A 20315-nucleotide genomic window follows, 5' to 3' on the forward strand; every position below is an offset into this window, starting at 1 on the left:
CTATGCTTCTATTCACACATCAAATGCCATATTAAGAGAGATTTAAGAGAAATTTAAAAGATACTTAAATTTCTTAAACAGAAATATGAGAAACGCAGTTGGATTAAAGTAGACAGCAACAAAAAAGTCTTCACAAATCTTCTCCGGTTTTAAGGAGTGTGAAACATAAAGTTTCCACATAAAGGAAGAGTTGGTGAGGCAGCAGTCATCCCAACAGACTGCCACTGACAGTCAATGCTGTTCTGGGAGGTCCGGTTTCCAGGCATTTCCTAAGATTTGGGATTTACTAGAAATCATAAAATAATCATCTGTCTTTAGGAATGTGCATAATTAATGATAAACAGATGGTTTTAATATATGGGAAGTGGTCATTACATAAATTACTTCACTTTTCCAAATTTAATGACTATGGAGTCACTTTTAAATAACACACTGATTGAAAGATTAACAGAAATTTAAAAGACACAGTCAGATTAAAGTAGATAGCAAGAAAACAGTCTCACAGGGTAGCTGCTATAAGAAATTAAAGAAACAAATCAGGTTCATAAGTGTGACAGGTAATGCTGAATAATATCACAAATATATATTAAAATTATAGGATAAGCCAACATACACAGTACAGTGAATTGGCAAAGGCTGTCCGTGCCTCTATTCGCACATCAATGCCACGCATTCACGCCCCAAATGATCTCTAATGTGACCACCTAGAATTATCACGTATATCTCAGTTTCTTAAAGTTAGATTACTATATAATAATGAGTTATCTAAATGTATTTGGAATTCTTCATATATATATAGATGGATAAAGGTATTTTTAAATGCACTTTGGAGGAAAAAACAAATCAGTGAATTTTTTCACAGGACACCTATTACCATCTAATAGAATATTAATGTCCTAGTCAACACACTTGGAAACCGCCAGAGAGATAATAGGAATCTGTTTTAAAGTTGAAAACAAATATTTCCTTTAGGATTATGAAGATAAGCAAACATTTTCCAAATATTTTATCACATGATATTGAACAGGAAGCATGTTCTGCTATTAGAAACCTATCCATGTAAGAATACAAAAATTCTAAAAAATGTTTCTATAACTAAAAGAATAGCCCAAAAACACACAGTGAAAATGTATATAATCAAGAATTCAAAAAAAATTTGCCTGAGTTGAGACATAAGTCCACAACAAAGGAAAATCTTTGCAATTAGGAACCACCATACCCTTAACATTTTCCTTCCCAAAGCCTATTTCTTAATTTCATTTTAGTTTAAAATACAGGAAATAATTATTTCATAGTTAAATGCTTGTCTTTAGCCAGTCTTAATCAAGCTTATTAAGTAAAAAGATCTGGTTTTGTGCTCTGACATAAACCAATGTAAATATTTTGGAGGAACACTAAACTTGGCCTTTCTCAGCAGCTGCTTTGTTGAAGAAATGCTGTAAAACAAACTACTGATTTTTTTATTTTTTTAGTTGAGGTGGGTAAGACACACAAAGGTAAATGACATGAGTAACTGTTTCTGAATAGAAATAAGGTTCAAGCCAGAAAAAGAAGAAAAACATGTATATAAACAAAAAACACAACTGATAAACTAAACCATCCGGTAGCTAATGAAAATGCTTATTTGGGCAACGCTGTTCCCTCAGGAAAGCAAATGTGCTGCCATTACTGAATCCAAAACAAATATTTCCTTGAGGACTCTGAAAACTGTATGGTTCCAAAATGGTTTATCACTTTTCACTAGGTCAGTCAGTCTCCCTTAAGGAAGCATTTTTCTAGTAAGACAACATAACCATTATGAAAATGTTGCCGTGGTCTACCTTCAAGATGCAGTAAAGATATGAAATTAGGCGACTCCAGAGAATTGATACTCCCCCTCTTCCTACATATACGTAAGACACAGTTAAACAAACTTTTTGAGCAGTCTCAACTATTTAATAAATAAGAACACCACAAAATCTCTGTCTATAAACAAAAGAAACATGCCCTGAAGCCCTAGATTTACTTAGTTCCCAGGTCACCCACCTGCCACAACCCTGCCCCTAAACTGCTGGAAGGCAACCTCCAGTGGTTTTAGGCCCTGCTCCCCAGAAGGCTCCCTACCCCCAAGTGTCCACCTTCAGGATCAGAGAGTCCTGGGTGGGCACAAGAGGCCTCCAGATCTCCCAGTGAATGCTGAATGATTCAGACTCACCTCTAAGCAAGCAGGGAAGATATCTATCACATAGGAGCCAAGAATCCCAGATCATTTACTCACCAACTATTTCTACTTTGCTATACCTGATTTTTCCCAAGGCAGAAATTTTTATCTTTATCAGACAGAAACTACTAGAACAAACAACGCAGCTTAGAAAAAAGCAAAACAAAAAACAAACATGGTATCTATCACATTATTAATTTAAACCATTTGAAAATACTGCTTTTTTTTTTTTAACAGGTCAAAAATTACCAAATACTGGTTATTTCCTATGGTCCAACCTAGCAATTGTTGCAGCAGAAAACTCTGATACATCTGGGACATCACAGCACTTTTTGCAGAACATTGTAGCCTTTATAGAACTCTGTGTATTTAACTGCATCAGATAAACTAGAAATAATTTTACTAGAATATACCACAATATATGCATGTGACATAAATGTGCAAGCAAGTGAACCCAAAAATCCCAATTGTTAATACAGACCTAATAACATCATCCATGTAACTTTTGTTTACAGTATGACACCAGTAAACTGTCTGCATGTAAAAATGGTAGTAAGGGGGAGTAAGAGTATGGGACATGCAAGGGAAACTAAGAGTATTCATTCAAGGGTTAGGGCTATTGTGAAGGTTTCAGGGACTCTTGCGGGATCTATGGGAAAAACAGTTTCTGAGTCCAGCTTCACCAGAGCAGACTAAGATGATGTTTCTGGCTCCCTATGGCTAAGCTTTGCCACTGCCTGAAAGCCTTGGGGTTATTGACAGTCTGGTACTGAAGACAGACTTTCAAAGATAGCTGCATCAGGAGCAAGGCCAAGTGCCTAGAGCAAGAACACTTTTTTCCCCCCAACTCCTTAGCCTATATGCTCATCAACAGTGATCAAGTCAGACAATCAAAAGTGCCCACTCTTAAATCAGCCTGATAAAACAATATCGATCAGACCCATTCAGGTGCCCTGTCTCCCTTAGGAAACCCAATACTTACTTATAAAGCAGACTTGGTGTACTCTTACCATTAAAAAAAGGATGCTGTCTACTTCCACTCTCCCTTCATTACTGCCAGCGTTATTGCATGTTTTTATTTAATAAACCTTCATCAGCTCAAATGAAGGGTTGTTATTAGTTGAGCTAACAGCAAATGATAATGCTCCAGAGAGATATCAGTGCTTGTTGGTGCATTAACAAAGAGGAGAAGGGCTGAGGTCAAGCACGTGTCAATGTAAATGAGGCGATATTAGGTACTAAGGACTTAATGCAATAGACTGCCAGGGAGATAATGGAATTTACAGGATAAGGCAAATTAGATGAAGTTATTGATAAGTGAATGAAGGGAGCAAGATAAAGTGCTGTCAAAGAAAAGGACCTTTACTTGTGAATTTCTTCTTTTAAAGTATCTTCAGATCTATCTTGGAAAATAAAACTCAAAAACAGGATCAAATGTGACTTCTTCCTTCATGACAGAACTCACCCCATTACTACCATGAAATGCAGACTTGTTGTAAAAGCATACCATTTTATTAAGCTATTCTTAAGCATTCTTTGGGTTCCCTCTTTTGTTGTTGGTTTTTCTGTTTTTCCTCTTTAAACATCAGGGCATGCTGCCACAAATAATTCCCGTATTTTATTAAAGCAAAAGTGATATTTCTTTTTTTCCTCCTAAAGTAGGGGAAGCCAGGTCTTCTAAGATACTCTATCATACTCTCAGCCTGAGCCTCACAGAACGGCAGTATCTGAGAGATGAAAAGTAAGAGCTTTCTCTTGAAAGAGACCTTTAAAGGTTGTCAAGACTGGGGTCCCACCCTAATTTCACAGATTAAAAAAAAAAGTGAGACCTATAATGATATTTTTTTTTAAGCTTTGCATTTCTCCCAAATTACAAAAATACCTACTCAACCAAGAAAACCTGAAAAACAAAGAAAATTACAAAAGAAAAAGACTATCATACTGTCACTCATCTGATGCAGTAATATATACTTTAAGCTAATTCTTTCCGATCATTTTTCCATGCAAAGTGTTTTCAAAAATAATTGCTTTTAAACATGCTTTTTCTATTTGGCAGTACAGTGGGAGCAAGTGCCTATCCCTAAACATTATATTTAGTATTTCCATACTAGTGCATGAGTATAAATATACAATGACTTAAACCAATTCCCTATTTTAAGTCATTGCTATCTTTTTACTTTCATATATCTTACTAAGTATCCTTGTATACATATTTTTAGCACAAAACAGTTACAATTCTTCATTCTTTCCTTAAAATAAAATTCTAGAAGTGGATCCCAAGTGCTAACCTATGCATAGTTATAGGGGTTCTGATGTATAACTCCAAATTAAGAGCCTAATTTCTTCTAAAAGACCTTGTAACAGATCTGTTCACAATTACTTTCCTGATGAGATTAAACTATACCTATACTTAACACTGTAAGAGAAAGATAATTGTAAATTGCTCATAGGAAAGCTTAGAAAAAAAAAAAAACTTTTTTGTTCCTGACCTCGTGGTCCCTTCAATTCCCAGTTCCCATCAGTGTTCTTTAAGAGAGCATTAAAACCCAGGTTTCTACTACAAACTGCAATAGAAGAGACCACTAGGAAAGCCATTCTCTCTTAACAAGCATCCTAAAGTCACTCACCCTGTCATGTTATTACTCTGGGACAAGAAAAAGTTACAGAACAACTCTCCTTTTAAGAGTTGGCAAAGGAGGTCTCAGAGTCACTTCAGGCTCACACTTCAATCAAGACAATTTCGCCCACACTCTGCAAGAGCCCCAAATCCATTAGAAACGCTCAGCACTTACACAGCTCTTTACTAACATGAACTATTAAAATCCCACAAAGGAATGATAGAGGAATATGGCTTTTTTCATTTCAAGAGCTAGGCAACCACAAGCAATTAGTATTGGGATGAATCTCAGAGAAAATAGACTTTTTTAACAAGCTCCTCCTATCTTGTCAAGCCAAGCAAAAGCTACTGATTAGAATTCTCAGACCATCATCAAGTTGAGATTGAAGTCTCCTATCAACAACATGCGTGGTCAAATCAGCTGCAATTTACACAAATATCTAGTTCCCATCTGGCCACAGACTGGCCAATCAAAAATCTGTTCAAGAAAGGTCATATGTGACCTTGAAACCACAAATATGAAGGAGGATAGCAGCAAACGACTTAGGTCTTCTTCTTTACTTCGAGTATTCTTTCTGTAGACTCAAGTGTGTAAACACAGTCACATTTGGTTTGTGTGATTAAAACAGGTATGCATTAGCGATGGTAACACCGGAATAGAAATGCTACTCAGTGTAAACAAGTCCAGACTCCTGCATTTTCTTCTTACCTGGCACTGGGAAACGACAACAATGATACCTACACCATTTTAAATTTTTATACTGTTTTATATTTTACAAAGCACTTTTCCTGTACTATATTTCACTTTTATTCTAATAAGCATTCTATAATGTAGACAGGTAAGTATCTGTTTATCTGTTCTACAGATAAGGATACTAAAAAAACAGAAAAAAGTTGTTGAATCAGACTAGAACTAAGAACTTTCACTTTTAAATCCATTTTGTTTCTACTATGACACACTACACATATCCACCACTTGTCAATTAGTAAATATATTCTCTAATTTTAATCCATTAAATCCCTCCAGTAGGTCACATCAGGACCCACAGCAAAGATGCACAAATCAGAGCATCAAGATGACAGTTCTGAAGGTCGTAAGTCAGTCCAAACCTGGAGAATCATCTCATTTAACTACTAACCTAAACCTATTTGACCAAATAATCAGACTATAAAATCAGAATAAAAGCCAAACACTCATCAGCTCTATCCCAAAACTACAATAAATCCCAATTGTTAATACAAACCTAATAACGTCATCCATGTAACTTCTGTTTACAGCATGACACTAGTAAACTGGTCTTCATGTAAAAAACGGCAGTCATGGGGAATAAGGGTATAGGACATGCAAGGGAAAATAAAGAGAATTCATTCAAGGTTCATACCTGAATACATACAATAAAAATACATACTTTATGTATGCATTCATTCATACAATGAAGTATGGCAACAAAGCAACTTCAAACAATAAACTTCTACATAAATGTGAATATCACCTCATGTGATGTGTGCCTTACATAAATACTTGTTTTCCAACTACTTACAGCTCGCTAAATGAAGACAAGGACAATAAGAAGTGCTCAATTCCACAGAACAAGCTACACCCTACACTAACAGTTCCAAATTTGTCTTTATATTGGCATTACCTGGAGAATGTGAATAACCGAAGTCAGTGGCCCAGCCTCTAGAGATTTCTATTTAACTGGTCTAGGATGCGGCCTGAGTTTAGAATTCTTGCAAGATCCCCTAATGTGCAGTGTGGGAATCACTGTGCCACAGCCAAGCAAGCCAAATGGAAATTGCTGAACCTTGTAGGCTTTAGTGCAATAAAACAGAATTTTCGTTGGCTTTAAAATAAAAAAGGCAAATGAACAGCAGATTAAAAAAAAGCAAAAATTTTTTTAAAAAAAGGAAAACTAATACAATAACCAGGTGCCTATCAAACAATCTGGTTTCTAAAAACTCCAGCCTTCAAAAAACAAATATAAATAAAAAGGGCCTTCAGCAGCATGAAAAATAGCTACTACAGGCCGGGCGCGGTGGCTCAAGCTTGTAATCCCAGCACTTTGGGAGGCCGAGGCGGGTGGATCACGAGGTCGAGAGATCGAGACCATCCTGGTCAACATGGTGAAACCCCATCTCTACTAAAAATACAAAAAATTAGCTGGGCATGGTGGCACGTGCCTGTAATCCCAGTTACTCAGGAGGCTGAGGCAGGAGAATTGCCTGAACCCAGGAGGCGGAGGTTGCGGTGAGCCGAGATCACGTCATTGCACTCCAGCCTGGGTAACAAGAGCGAAACTCCGTCTCAAAAAAAAAAAAAAAAAAAGAAAGAAAAAGAAAAAAAGAAAAATAGCTACTACAAAGCCCTGAACTTTTACTCTGCAAATAAAGGTGTCACAAAACTACTCACTCAATTATAGATATAAAAAACAAATTACTCATTTTGTTTTCAGCTTTTCCTGAATTATCTTGAAGGGAAGATCAGAATGAAGGGGGGTGGTCCCATATGTGGCTAAAAGCAGATACAGCTGACCATCCCTATTTAAATAGCAAACTCCACCACTCCTACCCCAACCCCCAGTACTTCAAGTCTCCCTTTCTTATTGTATTTTTTTCCGTAATAATTAGACTTATCATAATATGAGAGACTATTTGTTCACCATCTGTCTCTTCCCACTAGCAAGTAACATCCTCCAAGGTTAAGGCCACCTTCACAGATACACATACCAACAACAGAAGTTATCAACAATGGCATTATCACATGTTAAAGACCCAATCATTTGTCTTTATCAAAATATGTGCCAGATTATTTCCTGACAAATTATTAGCATAGATTGTCGGCCTTAGTCTTTTAAGCTGCTCTTCTACACTAGGAACAGATGGGCTTTAGTAATGGCTATTTCATTATTGATCACTGATATATTTTTATCGTGTTGTGGAGAAATCTATATGAAATATTGGAACATTGTTGTACAGTCACTGAAACACTTTCAGGTTTAGTCCAATAAACTCACTAGAATAGTCCAGCTCCTGTTATCTACAGAGTTTTCACATCGATACTTTTCCCAGAGTAATAAGAAAAAACAGTTGTGAGATCTCAGAAACTTTCAAGCCAGATGAAAGGGATATATATTTTGGCCCCCTTTTTTCTTGCTTACACATTAATCATTTTGCAGTGGATGCATGATCACTCATTCCTTGTGCATAAAGAAGAGAAAATAAGATCAGTCTATTTGCTAATGACACAATTTTATTGACACAAATAGAAGCAACCTCACTGGTCCACTGGTCCTCCTATCTAAGTACTCACAGAAACAACAGCTTAACACCAACTCTTCTAACACTAAAACATTCTGATGACAAACACCTTCCAGTACTGATCTGGCTTATATCTAGTGATGATACCCAGTGGATTAACATATTTAGTTACCTAAAAGTAAATTTTATAAGCTGATCTTGGATAGTTTACCAACAAATTACATTGCTTATCATTATACAATCAATGGGTACCCTATGAACATATTTTTAATGTAGACCAAGTAGGTAATTGATGACACAGAATCTGAAATTTGCCCATGCCAAATCCCAAAAATATAACATAGAATTGTAAGTCTTGGTGACCCATCTGTGCATGTGTTAGAGCAGACTAGAATTGCTTTCTGAGAAAAATCCTATCCACCGCAAGAGTTCCTTTAACTTTGAAAAAGGTGGGCTGGCCTTTCATTCAGATACATGTTCATGTTGGGTCAAAAAGAAAAGGAATCAAAACTGCTTAATTCAACCCTACTTCAACTTTTACTAGCTCAAAAGAAGTCCACCTCCAAGACAGTTTTTGAGATTATAATATGAAAGCAATCATCATATCATTTCCTATCAGTAAAATTTACCAATTTATGATAAATAACATTTCAAAAACTAATTTATACTGCATATACTTTATGTGCACAGTTTAATATTTCACTTAACCCTCTCAGCAATCCTTGGAGATACTTTTTTTTTTTTTTTTTTTTTTTGAGACAGAGTCTTACACTGTCTCCCATCCTGCAGGTGCAGGATCTCAGCTCACTGCAACCTCTGCCTCTCCGGCTCAAGCAATTCTCCTGACTCAGCCTTCCAAGAGTAGCTGGGACTATAGGTGGGTGCCACCACGCCCAACTAACTTTTTGTATTTTTAGTAGAGATGGGGTTTGACCATGTTGGCCAGGCTGGTCTCAAACTCCTGACCTCAGGTGATCTGCCCACCTCGGCTTCCCAAAGTGCTGGGATTATAGGTGTGAGGCACCACCCCCAGCCTGGAGATAGCATATTATTCTTAACTCCAACTTTCGGCAGATAAATCACTAACCACAAGTCACCAAGCTAGTAAGAGTCAAAGTTGGGATTCAAGGATCGATGACCTAAGCCAAATGAAGACCGATGCTGACATTCAAAACCCTCCATGTTATCCAACAATTACAAAGGATCTTTTTAACTAAAAATACTACAAATATACTTACTTTTATTACACAAGATCTCAGAAAACTATTCAATTAAATAGCTACCCTACTCTATTTATCCCAGATGTGGCCATGTTTTCCCAGTGTAAGTGAAATAATTCCACCACACTATTCTCTCAGCAAAGCACTCTGGGATCCTCTGGGAAGAAGGCAGCTATATAAATATAAGTTGTTACTATAATTATCATAATAATCCTTATCTAACTACACAGCTATGGATTCTTTTTAAAAGGCATATAAATAAAGACAGACAAAATGATTAAGAGACATTCAAAATCTCTACAATCTCAGGAAGGCTTCAAAATGAAAAAATTATTTTAGTCACAAGCCTTGTGACTGTCAGCTAAAGTGCTTCAAAACTATTTGCACTGGCTTGGTTTCCAGTGATTGAATGCAATTATGAATTGACTTCTATGGGATGATAAATCAGAACTTGTGTAAGTGGTTTTCAAAGCTCATCTGTGCAATTTTAGTTCGATGCAGACTTCTACACAAATTTTCCCTTAAAAAAAAGTTTATGAAAATATTAACTATCATGAAATACCTTCCTGGTTAGCTCTGGCCACTGGGAAGAAGCTGCTATTCTAATATTAATAATTCTTCCCTGAATTAATCAGTCTTTGTACATTAGAACCAGCAGCTGGAGTGTTTTGAGTGATAATGAAACCTGTAACAAGGCATCTTCAGCCGTCTTTTCAAGACAATAAGGGAATTAAAATTTCAATTTAAATGCAGAGGTTTGAAACACGCTTCACTGGCAAAATTACTTCAATTAATGTGAGTGGAATACAAAGGACAGACTGCAGAAATGTGATGCAGCAACCAGAAATTATGTCATTAATGTGCTTGCATCAACCCAGCACAATGACTGCAAAGGTCTAAATTAAACCACACATATCACAGAGCTACAGGCTACAATATTAATCAAGTCTCTGATTTCAATGTGATGGATACAGGCTTCTTGTAAGATCATTTTTAGCTTTTCATAAGCCAACAGCAGCTGTTTACCTTGAAGAAAGAAACAAAAGGCCAGACCTATTTGCAGACGTTCCGTCATGACAATTTAATTATTTTATGCAATACTCAGGTTATCATATCAAAAGAAGAAATAAATATCTCACCTACAAGCCAAGCCTATAGCTACCAGACCAGTCTGATGGTGAAGTAGGAATAGCAGGAGCTGCCAAGAGCAATGGGTCACCATAGAGATATTTACTCTGGATTTATTAATCTATTCTGAGTAGAGATTAAATTACTAAGCATCTGCATCTGACTTAAAATGGAAATGCAAAATCTTTTGACAAATAAATCCAAGGAAATCAGGGAGTTTTGAAAGACTAGATTGTTTTGTCTTCACTTTCCACTGATGTCTTTTAGCAAAGATTTCCATTTGGACCCTTGAGATGCCTTAAGTAGATTTTACTTCTAACAGCACATAATCAAGGGGAAAGAAAATGTGATTGTTTTTTGTGTGAAGCCCAATAAAAGAGCAATTATAGAGCTTACTATTCACTTTTATATACAGAAGACCAAGTTGAATGTGGGGAACGCTCCCGTGTGAGACCCCTAAAAGGCGTGAGTCTCACTATACGGTGAGTTTGATCCCAAACACAGTTTCCTACTGGAGGCAGTCGAGCTATCCGGAATATAGGAACTGAAAGATAATTGATCAGTTTCTAATATCAACCACAATATCGTTTGGGCCTAAAACTATGCGTTGCTGCTAGACCGAGTGACCCCCTACCAGCAACCAGTTCCTGCTTTTAACCTTTTTTATGACTCTCTTTTAAGAATAAGTTTTAACCTTTTCTTTACTTACCTGACTGCCTAATGGTTTAACTGTCGATATTTGCAAAGCAAATGCCACCATAAGAGATGGCTTTGATTCCTGACTCAGAGATTCCTGAATGGGGAAATTGAGTTAAGTTGAGTTAGGAGTAGACAAAGGAGAATCCCGTTAAAGGATATTCTGATGAGCAAAACCAGAAAAACTTTTCACATCTCAGTTCTAAAACAAGATCAAACCGGAGATACCTGCAGCCAGGAGGAATAATGTCTGGATGCAAACAAGCTTTGTGATTACAGGAAATTCTGTTACTTTTTACAACCACTGATTGTGTATCTGACTTTTCAATTGTATAGGCCATGTAAGGTATACATTTGCATTTCCTCTTGCAACCATTGTGTATCTGATTTCTCTATTGTATAGGCCATGTGAGGCATACATTTACATTCCTCTTGCTATGACGTAAACCAGAGCCAAGAAAGTGTATTTATTCCTGGCATTTGAAAAATAAAATTTGCTGTTTAGGCACAGCCTATCAGCCCTCCAGACGCCTCGCTTTCTCTCTCTCTGTCTTTATTATTTTCTCAGGCGCACTCCCTCTTCCAGGTATTGGGACCCTCTTGCAGGTCGAGAGACCCCCGGGCAGACGTGCCTACCCGTCCGGACGGTCCACGACAGTTGAAGATATCTCCCAACCTTTTAAGTGCACTTTAAATCCTGCCTCCACAAAATCTCTGTATATTGGAATATACAAATCATTGTTTATTGGGATATGCCAATTCCCCAGGTCACGCAAAGTTGTAAAATGGTAATGATATGAGAAGTGGAGTCGTTGAAAGAAATAAGTCAACAAATGTAACATATTTCAAATAGTACCAGCACATAGTAAGTACTCAATATATACCAGCTAGTGTTATCATTGTCATTCATTTAATTATTACAAAAAGGAACGGTCAGAAACTAGAGAACCTTTCCATTAAAAAATAAATAATGAAGAAAAAGCAGAACAAACCTCCCACAAAAGAAACACCTTTTTCTCTACGTAGTGGTATTAAAGTCTTCCACATAGTCGCCCATTTAGCTAATAATTTGTGAACTCTGACTACATGAGCTACACTATGCTAAGAACAGGGTAGACAAAAATAGATAAGACAAAACCCCTCCCCTCAATGACCTACCACACAAACAAAAAGAATTATATTAAAATGAAACATACGATAAAGAAAAGCACCTAGCTATCTGAATATGTGGGACGTTCAGACAGTTGATGAAATTTGAGCAAAGTCTTTAAAAAATAAGTCATCATTTTCCAGGCAGACAGTATTGGGAATCAGTTCAGGGAAATATATGGTCAATTAAAAAAGAAAAATGTATCACATCCTTATGCACCAGCAACCAATAATTAGAAACCTTAATCAATAAATAGCTACTGTTTCAAAAGACAAGAAAATGAATCCCCAGAAATAATCTAACAAAATACATATACTGTCTCTAAGGAATATACTGCTAAGCATTTTTGAAGGACACAAATGAAGATTTTAATAAATGAAAGGAATACTATGTTCACAGATAAGATGAGCTAACATTGCAAAGATAATTCTCTTAAATTCAATCGATTAGTTACTGAAGGTTCAAGTGATTCTCCTGCCTCAGCCTCCTGAGCTAGCTGGGATTACAGCCATGTACCACCATGCCCACCTAATTTTGGATTTTTAGCAGAGATGGGGTTTCACCATGTTGGCCAGACTGGTCTCGAACTCTTGACCTCAAGTGATCTGCCCACTTTAGCCTCCCAAAGTGCTGGGATTACAGGCATGGGCCACCATGTCCACCCACAAAGACAATTTTGAATAGCAAGATCAGAGAATCTCTTCATATCCTATCAAGATGTATGATAAAGTTATAGGAGTTAAAACAGTATGGTTTGGGTGCAGGTACAAATAATAGCATTGAACAAAATAAAAAACTCAGAAACAGATCTATGCTATGTGAAAACTTGGTGGTATCTGACCAAAATAGCATTATAAATCAGTAGGAAAAAGATTCAGTAAACAGCCTAAGCCAACCAGCTATATAGAAAAAAAATAAAATTAGATCCTCAGTTGATACAATGTAAAAATTGACTTTTGGCCGGGCGCGGTGGCTCAAGCCTGTAATCCCAGCACTTTGGGAGGCCGAGGCGGGTGGATCACGAGGTCGAGAGATCGAGACCATCCTGGTCAACATAGTGAAACCCCGTCTCTACTAAAAATACAAAAAACTAGCTGGGCGTGGTGGCGCGTGCCTGTAATCCCAGCTACTTAGGAGGCTGAGGCAGGAGAATTGCCTGAACCCAGGAGGCGGAGGTTGCGGTGAGCCGAGATCGCGCCATTGCACTCCAGCCTGGGTAACAAGAGCGAAACTCCGTCTCAAAAAAAAAAAAAAAAAAAAAAATTGACTTTTGATAGGTGCAAAAAGAAAACATAGGAGATTCACCGGAATGGAAAAAAAATTCTTACATCAAAAATCACATAACAGGCCAGGCACAGTGGCTCATGCCTGTAATCCCAACACTTTGGGAGGCCAAGGCAGGCAGATCACTTGAGGTCAGGAATTCGAGACCCAGCCTGACCTACAAAAATTAGCCAGGCATGATGGCACATGCCTGTAATCCCAGGTACCTGGGAGGCTGAAGCAGGAGACTCACTTGAACCTGGGAGGCAGAGGTTGCAGTGAGCTGATATTGCACCACTGCACTCCAGCCTGGGCAATAGAATTAGACTGTCTCCAAAAAAAAAAAAAAAAAAATCACATAACAAAAAATACTGAGAAATTGAGAAATTTTTTGGCATTAAAATTTTTAACTTATTTGTAACAAAGACACCATAAACAAAGGAAAAACCCCCAATTGGGAGAACGTATTTACAATCCATCTAACAGACAAGAAGAATATTAGAATATATAAACAACCAAACAGAGAAAATAGAACAAAACCTCCAGAAAATGTGTCGTACACAGTCACTCTTTTGTGGACATGACTGTTCTTCCTCCCTATTCCACTCACACCCCCACCTCAACCAAATAGTTGTATTGATGATTATCATACCCAACCTTGCTCAACCTAGATCTTAACCCTAGATTTCTGAATTAGGGGGAAAAAAATAAGATTTCTTTTGTAAACGTGGAAAGATGTAGACACAGCCTATGCTGTGTTTTCCCTTAACACCCAACCCCCTCCCTCACACACGGTAGAGACCAGTCTTCAGTAGAACAATGAAGAAGACATGCAGAGAAAACACACAGGTGACATTCCACGTACACTCTTGTTCCTTTGACAGACTGGTTACATGAGTCAAACAATTATTTTTACTTAAGCTAGCTAGAGGTGAATTTCTGTAACTTAAAACCAAGAATTTAAAGTATTTAATGAGTCTTGACGAAAATATGTCAGAAAAAAAGGGACAGTATTCATTATTGATTAGCCATTCAGTAAATAAATAAGCCGTTAAATAAAAAGACCGTAACACAAAAATCTGAAATCCTAAAATGAACATAATTAACACATAAATTCTAACAACTTATTAGAACTTATTATTATTATTATTATTCTGTGGCACTTACTTAAAAACAAGCCCACTCCAAAAAATCGTGATTCAAATAGATGTATATTTGCTACATAAATATATACATGCTTATCTATTCTGATTGCTGAATCTTGATAATTTAGCACAAGTATGCATTCATAATGCATCAATCAACACTAAAGGTGAAAGGTAATTTTTTTCTATCAGACACCCTAGAGTCATTATTATTAAAGAAGATGCCACTTTAAAAAAGATGCTGAAAATAGTCAATCCTTTTGTCACTCCCAAGAGCCAATCTTTTTCTGTTGTTGTTGTTTTGGGTTCTTTTTGAGACAGGGTCTTGCTCTATCACCCAGGCTGGAGTACAGTGTCACGATCATGACTCACTGCAGCCTTGAACTCCCAGCCAAGGGCCAACTATTATTAATCTCCTTCCACTGTGGAAATTGACCATTCAGTCTTATCACATAACCAGGTTTTAATATCTGATAAAATATCATGGCACTTCTCACTCCTTGGTTACCAAATTTCCTTAAAAAGCTTCTTAGGAAAGACTTTTAGCAACATTCTTCTTGGAAGTCTGAATGAATTAGAACTACTGAGAGCATTTAATCTGTGTCTCTACCAATTCCCCTCAGTGTTTTTTTCCAGTGTTAAAGCCAATCTAATTTGGTGAAACAAAGATAAAGGGCTTTCTTTCACCTACCATGGGGAAGAAAAAGACAACAATTCAAATACAGCCCATCTGCTGCTGAGAGCTCCTGTAGTCCTCAGCCAACTCTGAATGAGATGGAAGTAGGATTGGGTGGCTAGAAGGGAAGGGAGAAAGAGCAGCCCTCTCTAAGACCCACAGGCCCTGGAAAGTTAGGTTTATTAGGGAGCAAACTCTGTATTTCTATTTTTTTATTTATCTTCTTGACACTCAGCCACATGAACCACCAATTGCATCCTTCTGGGAACTTTTAGCAATTCAGAAAGTAGCATGCACAATGAACTAAGACAGAGGCTAAAGGCTAGATTGTGGAGTACTCTTGCTCAATAAAGTTTCTTCCAGTATTAGTTTCCCAAAACTTTACTTCTTATCAATTTCAAGGAAAAGAACAAAGCCCTAATGTAAAATTTCCTTCAGAAAAATTTGTGGAACACTAGTATGTAAATCTTCAGAAGTTCTGTCTCATGTAGATTTCATTCTTTAAAATTGGATTCATTAACTATCTTCCTCTGAAGCTAAAAAACACTTCTCATTACCATTCTAACCTGATTTAAGTACTGGTTTCTTACTATTGTATTTCTTGCCATTGTTACAAAGGCAGATAATACATAAATAATAATCACCTACCATTTCAAACACGAGAATTAGAAAGAGAACCAGCCAGGCTTCACCTGCAAGGGCTCATGAATCCCAAGAGGGCAGTTTGTAATGTGCTATATGCATTACAGGACTCAGAGAACAAAAGAGAGTGCTTTTACATCTTAACAAAAATGACCCTTACCAGCATGTCAGTAGCACTGAGATAGTGCTTGCTGGCCATGCACTGTTCCAGCTTTTGAGGCACTTGCTTGATATTCTCAATTTCATCCAGCAAGTTCAGGACGTGCTTATGCTCAATTCCTTCAATCCAGAGTTTCCGAAGCTCATCCCGTTTGCAGTGCAGCAGCATCTTGCATGAAAGCAGGTTCTCTTTTACCTGCAATAAAACACATTCAGTCTTTGTTCAGTCCAAAGTCTCGCCAGTCTAAATCCATAAACAAGTTAGTAGTCTCTTCACTGGTACTACTGCATGTAGCAGTTCCTAATTCCCACTGCCACTTACTCTCCTTAGTCTGCCTCCAATATTCTAATCCTGGTTCTGACATTGACTAACTTGGGCACATCTCCCCCTCTCTCTGTTTATAATTTCTCTCCCATGAAGTAAGAAAACTACTCCCAACCTACCTTTGAGCAAATCTAGAAAACTACTAAAGACAAAGCACTCTGAAAATATGAAGTACCACGTAAATATTAATACATCTAAAAGGGGAATGATCAATGTGAGAGTCCATGCTATTATACCTTCCCCAATTCTCCTTGCAAATTTCCTATCCAGTTGATAGGTCACTTGGTCCATGCTTCTAGCTCTGGAACTCCAGCTAAAGTTTAAAACCAAGAAACTGGATGCTCAACTCAACTGACTAAAATAAAAATAACCCCATCTTCCAAAAGAGAGTAGGCACAACCACAGACAATATCAAAATAAAAGGCCATACCAAGGCTTTTTTTTGCCTTACATTCTGAATATTAGATATTAAATAAGACAATCCCCACCACTCCTATAGATCTGCACAGTATAGTAACTAGCATAGGCAAAACATGACAAAATAAAGGGGAGAGGAGAGGAATGCAGGAGGTAGTTGTGATGCACCTAATAGGAGTAAGTTTTTATTTGCTCTCTTAATTGAAAATTTTCAATTTTTTCAACATGGAAAAATTTTAAAAACAATGATCTTTCAAAATTCACAGAACTACTTTCATGTATTTCTTATAGTCCTCACAGGTATTTTTATTTAAATTCAAATCTAATATTTCTTTATAGTTTTGTTTCTGGTTTTTGTTTGAGGTAACATTTACCACATGAAGACATCTCAAGTATATCACGTGGTAAGTTTTGGCAAATGCACACATCTGTATAATCCAAGCCTTCATCAATACATGGGATACATGCATCACCACAGAGAGTCTACCATATTTTTGATAACTGAAAATTCATATTCTTCATCTACAAGATTTGGTGTGGTGATGAAAATATTCACTGATACTATACTTTCGGTGATCACAAAACTATATTTCAACACTTACCCAATAAGCATGGAAAATATGAAGACAAAATGCTAAGATTAAAAGGTTTCTTGAGAAAGTACCTAATCCCTTCCTACAACTTCTTGACAACACCTAAATCATGCTTCTATGAAACTATCCCATGTTTAAAAAAAAAAAAGTCTTGAATAAGAAGATCTTGTAACCTCTCTTAATAAGTATAATAGACTGATTATTGATTGGGGGGTGGGCAGGGGGGTCATAGGCCCTGAAGAACATGATTCCAATGATTCTACTACTTCCTGCAATCCTACCAAAGTAATAGCAAAGAAACTTTTTAAGAATAAAAAGAGAGAACAGAGAGGAAGAACAGCAAATAAGAGATGGTAACAAAACTGTGGAAACTAGCAAGAAGATGGACAGTAGCAACTAAATTAGCAGGCAAGAGAAATCTGAAAACCTTAGCCTGGACTAGGATTTGCTAACACTAAAAAGGAGGCACCAAATACACTAAAAGCAGAGGTACTCGCTTAAAAGTTTCTATAGGAGTCTTTTGAGCCCAAAATCCCCATCAAGCCACACACATGGGTAATTCCCTCCCCACAGCATTGGCCAAATCAGGAGCAAATGAATTGGAAAGGTTCTAGACAAAGAAATGCCAGGCACGGGTGAGGGGAGGGCATGAGACAGAAAACAGGAGGATGAAGTCAAAGTGGGACCTATTCAGCAGTATGATCCTCAGCCCCCAGGGACCCTCAGTCTTCATCAAACAGTTAGGCTCCAAAACACTGGCAGCTTGACTTTTCACCCCAACACAGGGGACATATGGCTTCTCCCTTGGGAAAGTGAACTGGTCCAAGTGAAAAGAACTATACAGATAGTGACATCTGAGGTTTCAATGAAGAAACTGCTGAGCCCCTACCCAATCATTATAGACAAGCCTCATAGCATGTTCTGAGCTTCCAATCAGCTTTGCAGTACCTGCCTCTTACACACAAATGGTTAGCCAAGGCCGGGCGCGGTGGCTCAAGCCTGTAATCCCAGCACTTTGGGAGGCCGAGGCGGGTGGATAACGAGGTCGAAAGATCGAGACCATCCTGGTCAACATGGTGAAACCCCGTCTCTACTAAAAATACAATAAAACTAGCTGGGCATGGTGGCGCGTGCCTGTAATCCCAGATACTTAGGAGGCTGAGGCAGGAGAATTGCCTGAGCCCAGGAGGCGGAGGTTGAGGTGAGCCAAGATCGTGCCATTGCACTCCAGCCTGGGTAACAAGAGCGAAACTCCGTCTCAAAAAAAAAAAAAAAAAAAATGGTTAGCCAAGGATCACCAGACATTCACAGAAAATCTGCAAAATGGAATGACAGGCATTAAAAAAAAAAAAAAAAAAAAAAAAAAAAATTGCTGAAGCCAGACATGAGGGAACAGAAACTATGCAGGAAATAGAATTTTGTTAAACTATAATTAACATCCTTAGGAAAAATAAAAGAAGTTATTACATAAATTAAACAAAGACAGGATGATATAAACATTGTCAAGAAATGAAAAACAACTCTTAGAAATTAAAACTGAGTTTTTTAAAATCCAATAGAAAGGTTAGAAGGTATCCTTGAGGAGGAAATCTCCAAACAGGAAAACACCAAAAAATGAGAAAGAAGGTAAAACAAAACAAGGGGATTGATCCAAAAGGTCCAACGCCTACCAGACAGGAGTTCCAAGGAAGGAAAAGTGGAAAAAAAAATGGAGTGGAGAAAAATAGTTTTAAATAAATTAAATAATTTTTTTTTAACTGCCTGCCCAGTGCAGTGTCTTATTATAATCCCAGCACTTTGGGAGGCCAAGGTAGAGGACTGCTGGAGCTCAGGAGTTCAAGACCAGCCCTGGCAAAACAGGGAGACCCTATCTCTACAATAAATTCAAAAATCAGCCAGGTATGGTGGCACATGCCTATAGTTCCAGCTACTCAAGAGGTTGAGTCAGGAGGATCACTAGAGCCTGGGACATTAAGACTGCTGAGAGCCATGATCATGCCACTGCACTCCAGCTTAAGCAACAAAGCAAGACTCCAGTTTCGTTTTTTTTTTTTTTAAAAAAAAAAAAGAAAGAAAAAAATGACAGAATGAAAGACATGAGTTTTCAAATTGAAAAGGCACACAAAGTGCTCAAGGAAATGGAAAGCAAAAAGACCCAAGCCAGGACACATTATTCTGGCATGTAATAACACAGGACATAAAGAGACAATCATAAAAGCTGTAAAAGAAAAAAAAGGAAAAAACAGAACCTATACAAAACCTTGTGAATCAGAATGACATCAGATTTCTCTCAGCAGCAACATTAAAAGCTACGAAACAAAAAAAAGATATACCTTCAAAATTTTAAGACACAATTATTTCCCAGAAGAACTATCAATCAAATATGAGGAAAGAATAACGACATTTTCAGGCATGCAAGCTCTCAAAAACTCAACTTTATATGCACCTTACCTCAGCAAACTACTGAACAATGTGTTCCACCATGACAAGAGAAAACAGAAGAGAAGAAACAAGGGATCCAGGAAATGCAATACAGAAGAAAGGCAACAAGACTATCCAATCAGTAACTTCAGGAAAACACCACCACCACAACTGCACAAGAGAAAACATAATCACCGTACGCTGTATGGCTTCGATGTAAATATTAGTATAGTCATAAAAAGGTAAGCACTGATCATCTATTTAACCAAAACTAGAATACAACTACATAGAGAGGATGAAGAAAGAGGATGTGGTGGAATGGGGGAGAGATTGGGAAAAGAGCTAACTCCTCATCTTCCATAGTTGGAAGCTAATATACAACATTTAAAATAAAAAACACAGCAC

At 37.4% G+C, this 20315-nt stretch overlaps 1 protein-coding gene across 1 annotated transcript in view; it reads right to left on the reverse strand.

Moving 5' to 3' along the window:
• The window catches only part of EXOC4 (exocyst complex component 4), a 797583-nt gene that overhangs the window by 744714 nt on the left and 32554 nt on the right, over positions 1–20315 (reverse strand). The window contains exon 3 of the mRNA XM_003920983.4: positions 16156–16350. Coding sequence (XP_003921032.1) covers positions 16156–16350 — 195 coding nt within the window. The remainder of the gene's footprint in view (positions 1–16155; positions 16351–20315) is intronic.

Source organism: Saimiri boliviensis, chromosome 10 (assembly GCF_048565385.1).
Source record: "Saimiri boliviensis isolate mSaiBol1 chromosome 10, mSaiBol1.pri, whole genome shotgun sequence".
Lineage (NCBI taxonomy): Eukaryota > Metazoa > Chordata > Mammalia > Primates > Cebidae > Saimiri > Saimiri boliviensis.